Source organism: Elephas maximus, chromosome 22 (genome assembly GCF_024166365.1).
Source record: "Elephas maximus indicus isolate mEleMax1 chromosome 22, mEleMax1 primary haplotype, whole genome shotgun sequence".
Taxonomy (NCBI): domain Eukaryota; kingdom Metazoa; phylum Chordata; class Mammalia; order Proboscidea; family Elephantidae; genus Elephas; species Elephas maximus.
In genome coordinates, this window is record NC_064840.1 from 81,921,513 (window position 1) to 81,938,352 (window position 16,840).

General features: G+C 43.5%; 1 protein-coding gene across 16 annotated transcripts in view; it reads left to right on the top strand.

The window, feature by feature from the left end:
• LOC126065973 (long-chain-fatty-acid--CoA ligase 1) overlaps window positions 1-16,840 on the top strand; it is a 206,376-nt gene that overhangs the window by 169,694 nt on the left and 19,842 nt on the right. For 15 of the 16 annotated variants that reach the window (XR_007514971.1, XM_049866661.1, XM_049866659.1 and 12 more), the window contains exons 3-7: window positions 4,389-4,503; window positions 8,396-8,460; window positions 11,960-12,061; window positions 13,309-13,408; window positions 13,630-13,808. Coding sequence is in view for 15 of the 16 variants with exons in the window: in XM_049866661.1 (XP_049722618.1) it covers window positions 4,389-4,503; window positions 8,396-8,460; window positions 11,960-12,061; window positions 13,309-13,408; window positions 13,630-13,808 (561 nt within the window). In the remaining variant the exon portion in view is untranslated. The remainder of the gene's footprint in view (window positions 1-4,388; window positions 4,504-8,395; window positions 8,461-11,959; window positions 12,062-13,308; window positions 13,409-13,629; window positions 13,809-16,840) is intronic. The other variant, XM_049866671.1, reaches the window with a different exon arrangement.

Sequence of the window (16,840 nt, forward strand, 5' to 3'; positions counted from 1 at the left end):
CCCCACCTTCACCATCCATCTGTAGGTTATGTCAGAAGGCCATAAAGGCAAACTTCTAAGGATTTTTTATTTAAGTAGATGTGCCTAGAAATGGCCACGTGCTTGAATAACCCAATAATGAAATCTCCTTTTCAAATGGCTCTGTTCTGAAACACATACAGACATTTGGGGCTACAGGTGTTACAGCCGTGCTTCCCAATACTACGAGCGCGTTCCCTCACCTTTGTAGGTCGCCAGCCTGGGTGATGCAGGTGGTTAATGTGCTTGACTGCTAACGGACACGTTGAAGGTTCGAGTCCACCCAGAGACACATTGGAAGAAAGGCCTGATCTACTTCCAAAAAAATCAACCATTGAAAACCCTGTGGAGCGTAGTTGTAGTCTGACACACATGGGGTCATCATGAGTGAAAATCAATTCCACAACATCTGGTAGAACACCCAGTGTTTAAGTGTAACATCTCCGGTCAGTGAGAACTGACACACATCAAAAGTGATGACTCTCAGAGGAATGTGTGATAATTTCAGAGCACAGACCTTGCGGCTTGGCGCCTTCCCTCCCTGTTTATCCAGCCTTCTGTCCTGAAATTGGGGTTTGCCCTGCAGTTAAGTAGCAATGTACCTTTTACCCGTTTCACCTGTGCTTCATTGTTTCTTTCGGCATAGATACTGTTTACAGCTTCACCTTCAGGCTTTTGCTGATTAGACTTAGTTGAATAATAATAAATATCTTGTCTTCAGGTTGCTTTATCAAGGTAATGGCTTTCATTGGGATACAATTAACTTCATTAACTTTGATTTGGCTATTTTACCTCCATGTTTCTCAAAGTCTAGAAGAGTATATGCCAGCAAAAAATTAGCCTAGTCAAAGAATTATGTAGCCAAAAGTTTTGTTATAAAATGCTACTCTAGAATGGTGATTTGCCCAAGAATTGGGAAGTTGAAAGACTGTCTTGAAGGAGTGTGGTCTCCATAATATCCAAAAAATGTGTGTATATATATATATATATACACATAATATCCAAAGCTAAACTTAATCTCTTTTTTCAAGCACCCCCCAACCCCATTTTCTATTGTTAAGATGGAAGCACTCTCTTCTCCGCCTCTGATTCCCCCTCCGATTCCACACCCGGTCACTTGCCAAATCGCATTCATCAAAGCCGTCCTGTGTCTGGCATCAGTGTTCTCATTCCCCCAGCCTGCCCTGTCCAGGCGTGTTTAAGTTGGTTTCTCTTTCATCTCTTCCCCTCCATCCAGTTGTGTTCCTTGTAAGTTTCTTTTTAAATCATTACCGGTTGTTCACCACTGATCTGCTCCGGCACTGTGGTTCTCAAACTTGAATGTGCACCTGAATCGTCTGAAGGGCTTGTTAGAATACGCATTACCGAGTCACACTCCCAGAGTTTCAGATTCGGTAGGTCTGGGGTAGGGGTCTGAGAATTTGCTTTCCTAACATGTGGTAGGTGGGCCCAGAACAGACTTGGAAGACCTCAGCTCTAGGGTAATCCCGAGCTCTTCAGATACCTCCTCGTGTTTCTCATTCTTACCTACCCTGCGTACGTCTACTCTGCCAGAGCTCCAGCCAGACCCAGGCTCTAGAAGTCCCTCTGGTCACTTAAGGATAAGACTTGGGCTCCTTCAGAACAAGCTTTTTGTTTGAGTCGCCCGATTCCCACCTGTCCCCATCTACAGCTCTGAGAACCACTCAGCAGAATGCAGAGGGAGGGTGGTATTACTTTTGAAGAGATACCACTGAGGAATACCACAAATGTATTAGTGTCCTGATGAGAGGGATAGAAGACACCATTGTAAACAGTATCCTGAGGACCTGCCCGTGGACTGCAGGGCTGCCTGCACGTTCAGGCCACGCTTTGACAGGCAGAGTTGGTTGGCGCTAGTGGCCAGGAAGCAGTGTTAGTGGCTGTCAGTGCCCCTTCACCATGCACACCTCTTACTTCCTCCTTTTTTACCGCTTCCCACTCTCCCTATTCACTTTCATTCTGTCGCCCTCCATTTGTCTCTGCCTACCTTAGCCTTGATGTCCTGGATCTTTTCGGTGGTTCCCTGGGTTGAAGAGGCTTCTGTTCTTCATATATATTAAAAAAAAAAAAAGAAGCCAAACCCAGTGCTGTTGAGTCAATTCCAACTCATAGCGACCCTATAGGACAGAGTAGAACTGCCCGATAGAGTTTCCGAGGAGCGCCTAGTGGGTTTGAACTGCCAACCCTTTGGTTAGCAGCTGTAGCACTTAATCACTCCACCACCAGGGTTTCCTCTGTTCTTTATTGCTTCTGAAGCTTAGTCTGAGTATTTGTTGGAGTAAAGAAATAGGCTAAGAAGGACTTGTAGTTAGGGCATTTATAAGGTGTCTGAGTAATATCTTACACATTGATATTTTATAGAAAAATTCTTGTGTAACTAAAAGTAACCCTGGAAGTGAATACATGGTAACCCCATTTTACAGAAAACAGACTCAGAGATTAAGAGATAATGTATGATACAGTAGTAAAGAGATTTTTCTGTTTTTATGCACATGAGGAATAACTTTTATAAAGTAGCATGTTGTAGTTAGTAATTACGTTTAGAATCATAGCTGTAGGTATTTGAAAGTTTCTGCTAAGATAGAAACGGTTATGTGTTGATTAGACTATATGCTTAGGTGCTATTTACTCTAGAAAACTATTAGGAGTTTTAGATCAAGGGTTAAATACACATATCTGGCACATAGTAGATATTCAATGTGTATAAATGTATAAGTATAGAAAAAAGGTCTAGAAAGAACTCACCAGACTGTTAATAGTGGTTAGTCATTTTTTCCTTGGTGTATTTCTGTACCATTTAAATGAAAGAAAGAAAAAAAAAAAAAAAAACAACCAGAAAACGAAAATGATGGCATATAAGTTATAACTTGGGGGAAACGAAAAGAAAGAGCTTGTGGGAGGGAAGTGAAGAGTCCAAATTAAAAAAAAAAAAAAAGCATCCGTGAAACCTGATGTGGCAGACATTACCTTACAGACGGTTCCTTGTTGGGTCTTCCCTGGAATGTATCCCCCCGCCCCCGTCATCTCTGCCTGCCCCAACCATCTGCTCTTTGAGACCCAGCTAGAATGCCTCCTTCTTCACAAAGTCTTTTACTTTCTCCTACTTTTGAACCACCCTCTCTTATGGTACCAGAATTCCTGTATTGTTGTCTAATTTCCTCTGAGAAAGTGTTTTCTGACCATTGCAAATGTGAAGGCTCCTCCTTGAAATTAAAAAAAAAATATATATATATGTATGTATTTGGTTTTTATTTATCAGTCATCAGTCTCTAAAGAATGTTTGGGGTTCCTATGGGTACCTGGACCCTTTGCAATATCTCTGTGGCCTCAAAGGACTCCGCAGCCTGACAGGTTGAGAACCACTACCTCCTAAGACTGCTGTTGCTACCCTGTGAGGACAGGAACTGTGGTAGGTTAGCAGACAACAAATGGCACTTACTGAGCCAACGAATGACAGTAGGTTCCAGAAGGGCTCACATGGATACCAGGTCTGCATGCTTATGAGGTATGTAAATCAAGCTAGTAAAGATGTTTCTCTCCACCAATACATTTTGTAGTGGATGATTTTAACTGTTAAATACTATATGAGAAATTGAAGTTCCTAACAGATTGTATTGAAGTTGGTGAAGAGGTAAAACAATGGAAATGATATGAAAAAGAATATAGATAACAAAGGGAGTCAGTGGGATTCAGGGTAGAATTCTCACCTTTGACTCCCAGCCCATGCGCCTCAGGTGCAGCTTCCACCTATCTGTCGGTAGAGCCTTGCATGTTGCTATGCTGCTATACAGGCTTCAGTGGTGTTTTCCAGACTAAGACTAGGACGAAATGGCTGACAGTCTCCTTTGGAAAATCAGTGAAAACCCTATAGATCTCAACAGTCTGTTCTCTTGTGCATGGGGTTTTTGTGAGTCGGGAGCTGACTTGACAGCAGCTAACAGCAACAACATGGAGATAAAACTGAACAAAGTGCCATTTCCAAAAGAGCTGATGATGGCAGTAGTTTGAGAATGATCACAGCATATGTGGTGGTGGCAGGTTTGCAGCTTCTCTCCTGCTCTTTCCTCTTGTTTGGCAGGACTGAAGTTTGTAGGGCTATGGACCTCTTTTTTTTCCCCCCTGTTCAGTTGCTTCCTTTCCTCAGGGGTCCTCTTAGCCCTGCTTCCTTCCAGGTGAACCATTGATTGATATTAGCACAGCAGCAGCCCCTGGGCTTCAGTCATTCACAAATACCAAGCAGCCCTGCAGGAGCCTGGGCCGGGGCAGGGGGCAGCGTGGAGAACCCACTGGGCATGCGGCTGGGTTGATTGCTCCTTCTAACATGCTCCTCCGTTTTTCTTTTTCAATAGGGTAGTGATGGTGCTCGAAGATCTGCGCTCCTTGATAGTGACGAGCCCTTGGTGTACATCTACGATGATGTCAGAACATTATATGAAGTCTTCCAGAGGGGTATGCAGGTGTCAAGTAAGCGTTTTCCTTAATTTGTGACGAATGCTGCATGTTTTTCCTTAAGAAAAAATAGGAAATACGTAGTTTTCATTAAGAAAAGTAGGTTGCTCACGTCTGTCTTTCTCCACGCTTAACGTTTCCAGAGTGAGTCCCAAAGCATGTCAGACCATGTAAGTGTTCCCTGTGGAAAGGGGTTCTGCCCTCAGACATGTTTTCAGCATATTCTGTATTTGATTAGCTCATTATAAGCTCTGACATTTCCTGCAATAAAGAGACCCTGTTTAATTGGGCCTAGTCCAGCATTTTTCAAACTCACTTGACCATGAAACTCATAAGAACTGACATCCCAAGGAGGCAGCATTGCATCAGACACTGTTGGAAATGTTGGCTCATGGAATTACACTTAATTACTAATTGTGGCACAACTACCTGGCATCTGCCTTCCTTTCTACCCTCTCTGCTTGCAGGCCTCTCGGGAGTTGCACTCAACTTCCTGCAAAGCCGTGATGACCCTGCTTTTTCATGACCCCAAGCGTTTGTGTACTTTTGCCTCCTTCTTGCCATCCTCAGCCAGGGTAGTTGATGTATTCCTACTGATCTTTTAAAATTCATACCACATTTTACCTTTTCTTTAAAGTCTTTCTAGTCTGTCATTTCATCCCCACTTTCAAGTGAGGGATTTTACACCATTTCCCCCCCAGCATCTTACACCTACCTCTGTATCAGCACCTGCCCATATCGCTGTGTTTACCTGCTGTCTGCTGCACGAGCCTGTGCTGGAGAACAGGGCAGCGATCAGTTGTCACGTCTCTCTGCACCTGCACGGTGCCTGGCACACAATAGCTGCTCCACCGAGGTGTCCTCAGTGAAGGGAAAATACCCACCGCTCTCCTCCCTGCCCTTTTTTGTTTTAACCTCTTTCTTTTTGCTTGTACCAGGTTCCTCTCTATAAGTGGTATTTAGAATCCATGTTTTGTTATTTAAATCTTTTAGTGCTTGGCTTTTACTTTTGTCACTGCTAGCTAGATTGTGTTCACTTTAGAGTCAGGGACTCTGTGCCTTTGCTTTCTCTGTCCCTACAAGATGTCGCATAGTATGTGCCCTTGTTTTCCACTTGATGTTAGTAAAGTTGGGTTGCTTAGTTCAGTGTGTCTGCCCTGATAATCCTGATACCTAAAAACTGAAACCCTGGTGGCGTAGTGGTTAAGAGCTATAGCTGCTAACCAGAAAGCCAGCAGTTCGATTCCAGTAGACACTGCTTGGAAACCGTATGGGACAGTTCTACTTTGTCTTATAGGGTCGCTATGAGTCAGAGTCATGGGTTTGGTTTTGGGTGGACAAGTGTATATATTGAGGCAGATTTGTTAAGCTGTACTATACAGGGAAAGTAAACTTATGTGTTATTTAATTTGTGCACTTCTTCAAAGTCAGTGTCAGGGTTAGGGTATATCTGTGGTAGTAAATATCCATGAGGTACAATAGCCTAACATGGCTACTTGAAGGGGTGTGTGTGTGTGTGTGTGTTCTTCACCACAGCCACAAAGCATATTGTTGGATGCTCTCATGACTTCCATTATATTCTGACTCTCCCACGATCTTAAAACAAGTTTTATAACTTTTTGGGGCCACTTTATCTCTACTTGGAAAATGACACTTCATATGTGCATGTTTCAGAGAAGTTGAAAAATAAGTTCAGTCTTCCTAATCTATACTGATTAGAGGGGGCTGCTTTGTAGGTCACTTTTTGTTTTTTCCCTTTTTCCAAAGCTTTTTATTCCAAGATTTCATTTTCTACTATAGGAGTAAGCTTTTACAGGCGAGCAAAAGCCAACATGCGAGTAACATGGTCAGAAGTTTGTTGAATGGTGGGAGAACCCAGCTGAGTTTTTAAACCATACCTAGGAAGCCATTTGTAAGGATTGAGTTCCCTCGTTATCAGTGGTTCTCTACCTTAGCCGCTCATGAGTGTTACTGGGGAATCTTTTTAAGAACACTAAGGCCTAGACCCCATCCGTGTCCAATTACATCCGAATGTCTGTTAGTAGGGCCTAAGTATAGTGTTTTTAAGTTTCCCAAGTGAATCTAGGGGTTAATTACCACCATTTAGTGCAGGAGTCAGCAAACCTTTTCTGTGAAGAGCCAGATGGTAAATACTGTAGGGTTTGTGGGCCATACGATCTCTTACGACTACTCCACTGCAGCCTCAGGTGAACAGGTGAGTGTGGCTGTGTTCCAGTAAAACGGTATTTACAGAAACAGGTGGAAGCCTGGTTTAGCCCCTGGCTGTAGTTTGCCATCTCTGTTCTTGAGGAATAAAAGTGTATAATTGCATATGACTAGAGTATTTTTTTTTCTTCTCTGTAAACAACATCTGATGGAATTTGTCATGTGCAGCCCTGTCTTTGTTGCAGGCCCTGTAAATGGACCAGGGTCTGCAAATGAAGCCTGCCTGGCGCTGCCTTCTGTTTTTGTTGGAACTGCTGTAGAATTAGCAGAGAAGGCCGTGTGGGGAGAAGGGGGTTTGACAGGCCTGGTTCTCCCGGCTTCATAGCTGGTTGTTGAATCTACACATACTTTACACTTCTCTAGGGCCTGACTGTGTCAGAGGGCCAGGCTGGCCAGGGCCCTAGATGGAACCATTCTCTGCTTTTCTTCCCACTTCCCCTAGCCCCCAGCTGGGTCAGATCACCTAACTAACACTCAGAGCTGGGGTCTGAAGCAGGAAGTGTTAGGCTCTCCAGACAGAAATGCAGATACCGTGGTCAGATGGGAGATGACCACACATCCCACGTCGGATTTCCCCATGGAAGGTGCTGCTTTGCAGGTTACGTTTTAATAGGGCAACACGGAGCTCAGGTTAAGGAACGTTCCCGTCTATCGTCAACGCTGATCAGCTCAACGCAGCAGCCATTTTTAGCTGGACAGAGCTTTCCCTTCAACAACCAGCCCCTCTGCCTGTGCTCAGAGTACAGAGTGAACGTCATTAGTTTGGGGTTAATCTGTAGAAAGACACTTGGAGAATTCCAAATAGAAATGGTTTGGGATTGTCGTTGTTACTGTGCTGCCAGTCCTTAAAACCAAAAACCGGTTGCCGTTCAGTTGGTTCCGACTGGTGGCGACCCCATGTGTGCAGAGGAGAACCGCTCCTTAGGGTTCTCAAGCCTGGGACCTTGCAGATGTACGTCACCAGGCCTTTCTCCTGAGGTGCCTTTGGTGGTTTTGAACCGCCAACCTTTCAGTTAGTAGTTGACTGCTTAACTGATGGTGCCACCCAGGGCCTCCATGTGCTAGTCCTCAGGGTGACTAAGTCTGTGACTTCTGTTTCTTCCTGCTGATTCAGGACCTAATTTGATTCAGGACACATCCTGGGAGAGTGCTGTTTCTTAACCTTTGCTTTCATAAATGCCCCCCACCCCGCCTCATTTTGCATCTTTTCTTGATTTTTGTTTCTCTGGGATCAAGGCTTCATCCATACAATTAGGATTCCAGGCAATTCTTGATACCTTTGATCATCAGAATTTGGGCACGTAAAAATTACATTTTCCTCTTTGAACTACAGCACCCTCCTAGGGTTTCCATGGCTGTAAGTCTCTACAGGAGACCACCACCTTTCTCCTTCGGAACCAATAGGGTGTTAAAGAGAAGTTCACAAACCGAGTGTCCAAGTTGTATTTGCCTTTTCTTCTCCCCCCCCCGCCCCAGCCCCCATTCTGCTGCCCTGTTTAAGAAACAAACAAGAAAACAAAGCATCAGATGAAAACCGGAGGGGGAGCATTTCCAGTCTGGACCTGTTTCTAATCTGAGGACCTGATTCTTTGGAGGAGGAGGTGGAATGCAAATTAAAACCTAGAATTATTTATACCTGTTAAACTCATCTTTTGTTTTTTCATTGCTTTTTCTTTTTTAGATAATGGGCCTTGTTTGGGCTCCCGGAAACCAGACCAACCGTATGAATGGCTTTCGTACAAGGAGGTGAGTTTTCTGGCTTGTGTGGATTACTTGCAGGCTGTAGTGCTTGAACACCTTAGTTCTTAGAGCCTTAGAATGTCAGGTCTGGAAGGTTTCTAGAAAGTATATGTGCCGGACTAGCCTAGCTTTGGGATCAATGTGGAGCATCCAAATAGAGAGAAGCTTTACACAAAGATTTAGGAAGGACTAGCTGAGTGATTTAACCGATGGCTCAGAGCACTTTCTTTCAGAACTGACGTGGATACGCTGGAATTAGAATAGAATTGTAAGACAGAGTTCTAGACAGGTGCTTGAGGCCGATAACTTCTCGCAGACCCCCTGGGAGTAGGGTTACTCCTCTCCCCGGAGGGGTGCTGGAAAAGTCTAGAAGCTCAATCCAGAGAAACCCTCTCATGTTATAGAAGAAAAGGAAAACATGCCTCAGGAAGGGCTATGACTCAGCCAAGGTCACAGCCAGCCAGTGGCAGAACCAGGACCAGAAGCGAGGCCTGTGGCTGTCTTGTGGGCTTTTCCGGTTCGTCGTGCTAATGCTCAAAGCTGTCGATGACCACCTTGAAACTGGGGTGACATCTTAAACCCGGGGCAGCTCAGGGAACAGCATAGATGTCCAGAGGAGACACCTGTGTTGCTGTCTGTGTTGCTGTCTGAGTGCAGAGCTGGGTGTTTTTACTCTTGTCACTCTTTAGTCCCCAATGATTCACTGCTGTAGCGGTTTAAATAGGAGCTTGTGGATCACTGGTGGCACAGCAGGAAGATACTGGTTTTTATTTTTATCACTATCCTAACAAATCTGCTTGCCTCTGCTTTCCCCAGTCCAAGCGGGACCCTGAGGACACGCAGAAGCAGCGGCCAGGGTCAGCCTGGCTGCCCTTTGTTCCCAGCCAGCCGTCCAGGAGACGGCTTTCTGCCCCTAGTCCCCTGCTTCTCCTGGCTCTAGGAGCAGGTAACCCTGGGGCATTCATGACTATGAATTAACTCCCTCCTTTCAGGTTTTGTGTGAAAGATGTTCTTAGTACTTGGTGTATTGGGGGTGGAGTGTCCACTGGGAGCCACAGAGTCCCATGTGTGGAAGAGCACCTCTTGGTCCCACTCCTCATCGGGGGGAAAAACAGCACAGTTGCTGTGTAGTTGACTCTTGACTCACGGTGACCCGTGTGTGTCCGAGCAGAACTGGGCCTCCAGAGTTTTCAGTTTTTCGGAAGTAGATCACTAGGTCTTTCTTCTTGGGCATCCCTGAGTAGGCTCGCCCAGCACACAACTGTTGGCGGTCAGCAAAATACAGAAGGCCTCGTTTTGTGTAGTGTTTAATCTCTTTCAAGAGAGTGACAAGGTGAAGTAGCATATCATAACCTTGCCTGTGGAAGGAGCAATGAACTGTATCTCAGGTGACCAGAGGGATTTATTTTGCCTTTTTTTGACCAGAGCTAAATAGCTGATTCCCATCCCTAGAGTTTCCAAGATCCCTCATTTTCAAAAATGGTATGAAAACAGTTCATATGGAAAACGTCGGGCATAGATCATTGCGTGATGACCCTGAGGCCTCACAGGCTACTGGTGCTTTCTGGATCACCTCTGTTACGTTTGTTGGCTGGGAGAGGGAAGACACGTCCGTTTCAAATTGCATTTTCAAGGCAGATTGAAACCTTTGGCGTTTCTATGTACCAAACCTGCAGTGGGGGTTGGTAAAGACATAAAACTGGACTTAACTGAAGGCAGCTTAGGACTCGTACATTCAAGTCATTTTCTTCACTGCCCAATACAGGGAGTCTCCAACTTAGGACGTATTTGAGTTACCATGGACTGCGCTTAACGACCGTCTTTTTTTGTGTGTGTGCATCTTATTGGTGGTAATGGAGCCCCGGTGGCATAGTGGTTAAGAGGTAGGACTGCTTAACCAAAAGGTCGGCAGTTCGAATCCACCAGCTGCTCCTTGGAAACCTATGGGGCGGCCCTACTCTCTCCTGTAGGGCCACTGTGAGTCGGAATCAACTCGAAGGCAGTGGGCTTGGTTTGGTTTATTGTTAGTAATATGTACTACATACAGTGTTGCAGCGTGTGGTTTGCTGATGTTATCATTCTCAAATGCAGTGTTTCCAACCCCCAAAGACAAATAAAAATTGGATTTTTAAAGCTAGTGATAATGAAAGGCAATAATAATGAAAACTAAAAAAAAAAAGAGGGATTTGACTTTTGTCAGAACCGACTTATGATGGAGTAGCCGTCAGATTGGAACCCCTTCGTAAGTCGGGGACTACCTGTAATTCTGACCTTTTTAGGGGCTATAAACCCTTGAGGGAAGGCATGAACCCTTTTTCTATATACATAAATGTGTGCATATTACCCTAATAAGCTTTGCAGACAATTGCAGGTAGTTCACAAGTTATGATTCCTTAAGCGTAAGCAAGAGTTGTGAAATAGCTCGTGGAATCTGAAGGTGATGAGCATGTTAATGCTATTCTTGCCACCACCTCACCAGTGCCGGTTGTGGTTGCTCCAGGTGGAGCTTGGGTTGGTGCTGTGTGCCGGACCAACAGGATTCCAGGACAGGCATGGGTGTGGCTTTGTGTCCTGTGGGTGTGGGCATGTATGTACCCTTGATAATTCACCAACTGCGAATAAGAAAAGAACTCCTCATTTAAGACTTTTAACAAATTATACTTTATTTGGGATGGGTGTGTGGAAAGGATAGGGGCGGGTATATTGCTCTAATTTTTGTGTATCTACCTATTTTTGCTTAGTTGAGATAGTGATAGTATACATTTTTATACTTATTTTACATAATATCTTTACAGATGGTCTGCTAAATTAGATGTGGTCTTCGTAATTGTAATATTTATTAGGTATGTAGCATTTTCTGAGAGATTTACCATCATTTACTGAACTATCCAGCCATTGGTCTCTTTTTTCCTCATAGTTTTACAGTTGTAGATGGTTTTGAAACATATATTTTTTGTACATAGGGCTTTTTAAAACCTGCTGTCCTAAGATTGAATTATTTTCTAAGAAACCATTCTCAAGAATGGAATTGTGGAACCTAACGATGGCAGCTTGTTCTTATTTCTTTAAGGTCTCTCAAAAAACTTGCTTTTTTTGTGTTTATACCAAATGACATGTTTTGGCTGCTTTGCTGCTCTTTTTAAATACCAAAATGAAAAAAAAAGTTTTCCGTTCCTGTTTTATAATTTAAAAAAAACTGAAATAAAAAAAAGAAGTATGTAAGAAACCCTGACATAAACAGCCATGGCCTACAGTTGTTGGAATGAAATTGCTTTGCAGAAGGAAGCCTGTGGTCAGTTCTTAATAGTGAATTCTGGTGCACAAAACCCTATTTTGTAAAACAAAAAATTGTAAATAAAGTCGTACCCGCATGTTCCTTCCGGCTGTCTCTGTGCGGCACCACTTGCAAGCTGAAATACTGGACTCATCCGTCAGTCAGCAGGAAGCTTTGTTACTCAAGATGGGGCCTGAACTGCTACTGATTTTTTTTTCCTCCCTGTTTTAGGTTGCAGAATTGTCAGAATGTGTGGGCTCGGCGCTTATCCAGAAGGGCTTCAGGGCCTCCCCAGATCAGTTCATTGGCATCTTTGCTCAAAACAGACCTGAGGTACAAACCCTTAGGCACCTACTGTATGAGGCTTTGATAGTTCTCAGATACAAACCTTAAAGGAAATAAGAGTGAGGAGGCAGAAGCAATGTCAGGAACGAGGGCGTCTTCTCATCAAACAGCATTGTGTCCATATGGGACTGAAGCATAGAGTAGGGTGTGGAGTGGCAGGAAAAGAGGCAGAAAACAGAGGTAAGAGCCAGGCCATGGCTTCCTCGTGTGCCCTTACTAATACTAAGCTGGGACCTGACCACAATGTTGGAAGCTTGAAAACCGCTTCAGGAAAAAAAAGAAAAAAACTACTCAGGCCAAGGAAGTGAGTGTGCTCCTGCCCACGGCAGCCGTGCGTTCATTTATGCTGTGTGTTAGGGTTCGGCAGAAGATTTCATTTGAGAAGTACAGCCAGAGGTAATGGGGTGCACTGAGGAATTAAAAGAGTGATCTCACCAGATTCACCTTTTAGGAACATCAGTCGCTATGTGACTGATGAATTTAGAGGCAGGGTGAACAGTTACTATATCCCTTCTTGCCTTCGTCATTTTTCAGGGGATATTTTACCAAAAAGGTTTTTCCGCTTAGGCAAGTATGTGCCCACCTTCTCCTGTTTCCAGGCCATATGCAAACTGCTCCCAGATTTAGGTCTCTCAAACTCTACAGCCGTTGTTTTGTCTGAAAAGATTCAGTGGCTGCACACTGCCTGATGACCAGAGCCAGATGCCTCCATGACCACAGTCTTCCTCCGGCCTACCTCTCCAGGCTCATCTCTCCCTGCGTCCCACCTGGAACTATCCATGTCAGCCCAATCATAGTACTCCCTGACCTTCCTTCCTCTGTTGGAACGGAGTAGTCCCCCACTGTTGGAGTCTTCTTACCTTTCTTTCCGAAGAGAAGTTCAAATCCTGCTTCTCTTGCAATGGGCAGGCTCAGTTGCCTCCTCCACGAAGCCTTCTGCATCCACCTTGGCCCTTAATGGGCTGTCCCATCTGAGTCAGTCACTGTCTGTATGATGATTTTTTTCATATATTTGCCTCTATTCTTCAGGCAACTTGCAATTTCTTTTTAAGAAGGGCACAAGGGTTTTGTTCTCATTATGAATCCCTCATGGTGCCTGCTGTGTAGTAGTAGTTACAGAAATGTTTATTTCACAATATCAAATGTTTTCACATTGAATCTTTCTAGATTATTGTTCTCCTTGGAGTGATTATATTGTAACATCTTGTTTTCTCCCCCTGACCTTTACTGTTTAGTGGGTGATTATTGAACAGGGATGCTTTGCTTATTCCATGGTGGTGGTTCCACTTTATGAAACCCTTGGATCAGAAGCGATCACATACATAGTCAACAAAGGTACGTCTGTGATCTTGGGTTGGACATGAGCCTAGTTCTTGGATAGATTCAGTGGCTTTATATTTGCTTGTATTTGATCTGACAGGGCTTTTTTATTTAAGTGAACATCTACCATTTTATTCAAAGAATGTAGTAATTAAAATAATCTTATACCGGATATTATAGAGTCAAGCTTTCAGGATCCCAGAACTTTATTCCTCCCTGAATCTCTTCTTTTACAGCTGAACTCTCTCTGGTTTTTGTTGACAAGGTAGAGAAGGCCAAACACTTATTAGATGGTGTAGAGAATAAGTTAATACCAGGCCTTAAAATCATAGTTCTCATGGACTCCTACGGCAGTGATCTGGTGGAACTCGGCAGCAAGTGTGGGGTGGAAATCATCAGCATGAAGGCATTGCAGGTGAGTCGTTCTGCCCAGCTTGTGTCTCTGAAGGGCCTCCTTGAGGGCTTCTTGGCTCAGATGTGATATCCAGTGAGGCCATGCAATCCCAACTCTGGCTGGTAGTCGTAGCAACTCATAGAAGATGTAGAGTAGAACTTTCTATCTCATTATTGGAAAAACAGATTCCACATGCATGCCCGTGTGCCAATCAATATAGCACATCCGAGAGAAAACACTCATAAAGTGAGTTGCAGCGCTCACATATTTATTCTAGAGAACTGTAAAAATGGCGTGGGGATAGCGTCTCACCTCCTCTAACTTCACAAGGGGGAAGGAGAATCAAGATTAACAGCCCAAGGCTGATGATGCCTGAGAGGTGAAAGTCAGACATGGCTTCAAGTTTTTACCAATTCTGACATCAACCGTCCCCCTCCCATGGCACTCTCTACTTCTGTACGGAGTTTGAAAATTCGTTGCAAGGGTCATACAAAACTCACAGACCATACTCACAACTATGGGGGGTTTTATTAGGGAAGTAACAGGTTGCCATTCAGGTTCAGGGACAGAACTCAGGGTGCAGTTCTTCAATCGGGACAGCCTCTTCCCAGCTGTGCCCGCAGGCCTCTCATTGGCCCCTAGGCCTCTGCCCTGCTTAGGCAAGTGTTACAGAGCTCTTCTAGCTGTGCTGCTGAGTGCCTAGAGGCACCCCACTCTGGCAGTAAGCCTCACCTGAAGACACTCAGCTCTAGGTCCATGGGATCGGCAAACTTAGCTCCACCAAGCGTCCGAAGGCACCCTGCTCCTCCAGCAATCCTCCTGTCAGAAAGTGCTCAGCTTTCTTGCTGTGTCGGCTGGGAGGCCCGCTGCACCGTCTCCTCTGCCGTTTCTGTGCTGCAGTGTTAGAGCTCTGTCAGTCTTCTGGTTCCAGGAGCTTCTCAGCTCAGGGATCCTGTGTCCAAAGGACACACTCTGCTCCTGGCTCTTCTTCCTTGGTGGCAGTGAGATCCTCCTCTCTTGCCCCTGGGATGGCTCACTGTAAGCCTAGTGGGATGGCAAAACTGACCAGTCCCTTCATTTCGGTTCCATAGACCTTATTTTCACGGCCCCACCCTACATGAGTGCCGTGAAGTTTAATTGCATTGTCAGCCAGCTGTCCAGTCCTCTTGGTGGGCCACAGTCACATTATTTGTATGGTCCTGCCCAATGGGTGGGAGTTACAGGGCCGTGGTGGGAAAGGCCATATAAAAGCAATCCATCGTACCACAAGCGCTGACCAGTCCTGCTGATAAACGCAGGAAATGTGAACTTGGTGGAAGTTCAAGTGTATGTGTCGCCTTAGACTTCAGTGTCTCCCACTCCCTCATTTGTCTTTAGAACAGAGCCAGCTATAGAGATCTGCCTCGTTATTCTTTCCCACATTGCTTTTGGTAGAGTCCTGGTGGACTTCCAACGTAGATGTTTGATTTTATTGTTTTTATTTTCAATTTCTGAAGATTCACATTAATCACAACTTTAAAGGCAGCCAATCTAGGGAAATGAGTCTGGTCCGTATTTAAATAGGTTGCTTGTGTCAGATCATATAAGAAGTTGATGCCCCAGTCGAACTTGGGTTGGAGTTCAATCCAAGGAAGCTGTCAAGGGGAGGATCTTTTTTTGTATACATTATAGGGAATCAAAGGGCAAATAGAGTATGTGTTTTCATATAGCAAGCCAATCTCTTTCTGAAATCGTTCAGTAAATAGAGCTTTAAAATGTATTTTTAGTTTTCCTCTTTCTACAAAGATTTGAGGCTACAAGTAAGAATTTGTAGCAATTCATACTTCCTGGGGATCCTAGTCACAGGAGACTTGTTTGTTCTGTCAGAACCACCCCCGTTCCCCACAGTGTCATAGACCATGGCTGCATAAGAGCAGATGGGAGTGTTTCATTGTTAATTTGAGTTAATAGCTGGCTTTTTACTTAGCATTTTCCCACCTTTTTTTTTTTTTTTTTAACTTGAAACCCCTTTTGACAGTAATATAATCTCTTCTTTTCCTTCCACCCTCCCTACCTGCCAAGACATACACAGGAATTTTTTTGGTCATTTTTGACTGCTGTATAATAAAGACGTAATTTTAAGATTAAAAAAATTATTTACATGGGAATATGATTAAAGATTATAATATAAAGTTTATATTAATGCTGTCTTCATAAAGGACATTGTTCTGTTAAATATGATTCATGTGTTTACATTTTCTAGTTAAATATGATTCATGTTTAGTTATTTTTAATTTCTTAACCAGAACTTTTTAACAGATGAATTCAAAAGGAACATTAGAGTTGATTTTGTGATCAAGTTTATATTAACATTTATTTCTTTCCGGATCAAAAATAGAAGTAGAACTTTTTATTTTTCTCAATATTTGATTATGAAAAATTTCCCAAACATACAGATAAGTTGAAAGAATCCTACAGTAAGCAGCCACGTGCCCACTACCTCAGTGCGACAGTTAACGTTTTGATGTGTATGTTTCGTGACTTACCCATCTCTCCCTTCTTCTGCCCATTCATCAATCCATCTCATTTTATTGGTGCATTTTAAGTAAACTCCAGACTTCATCACCCCTAAATACTTCAGCATGCTTCTCATTAACTAGAATTCAGTGTTTATTTATGGTTCTTTTTGAAGGTAAAAGTTTTGCATTTTGAACCTAAAAATAGTAACTCATTTTTTACAATTGCTATATATTTTTTCTAGATTAAGACGTAAGGAATGTTTCAGATATGAAGCCGTCTTTGCAAATAGTGCACTAACATAAAAAAAAAATGAGTTTAAAGCCAAGTTGCATACGATTGTTGTCTTATTTTCTTTAACATCAGGTTTTTGAAGTATTAGAGATCTCAAGAAGCTATGTAAGAATTTTGAACAGATAAGTGGAACTTTGGATCTGATAAAGATTATTTTGAAAAAAATTTTTGCAGAATTATCATCGCTTTAGCTCTTAGTTTACTTGGACATCAGTGTTTCTGTTTTTTTAAATCGGTGGATAGAAATCTTTGGCTATAGTTAA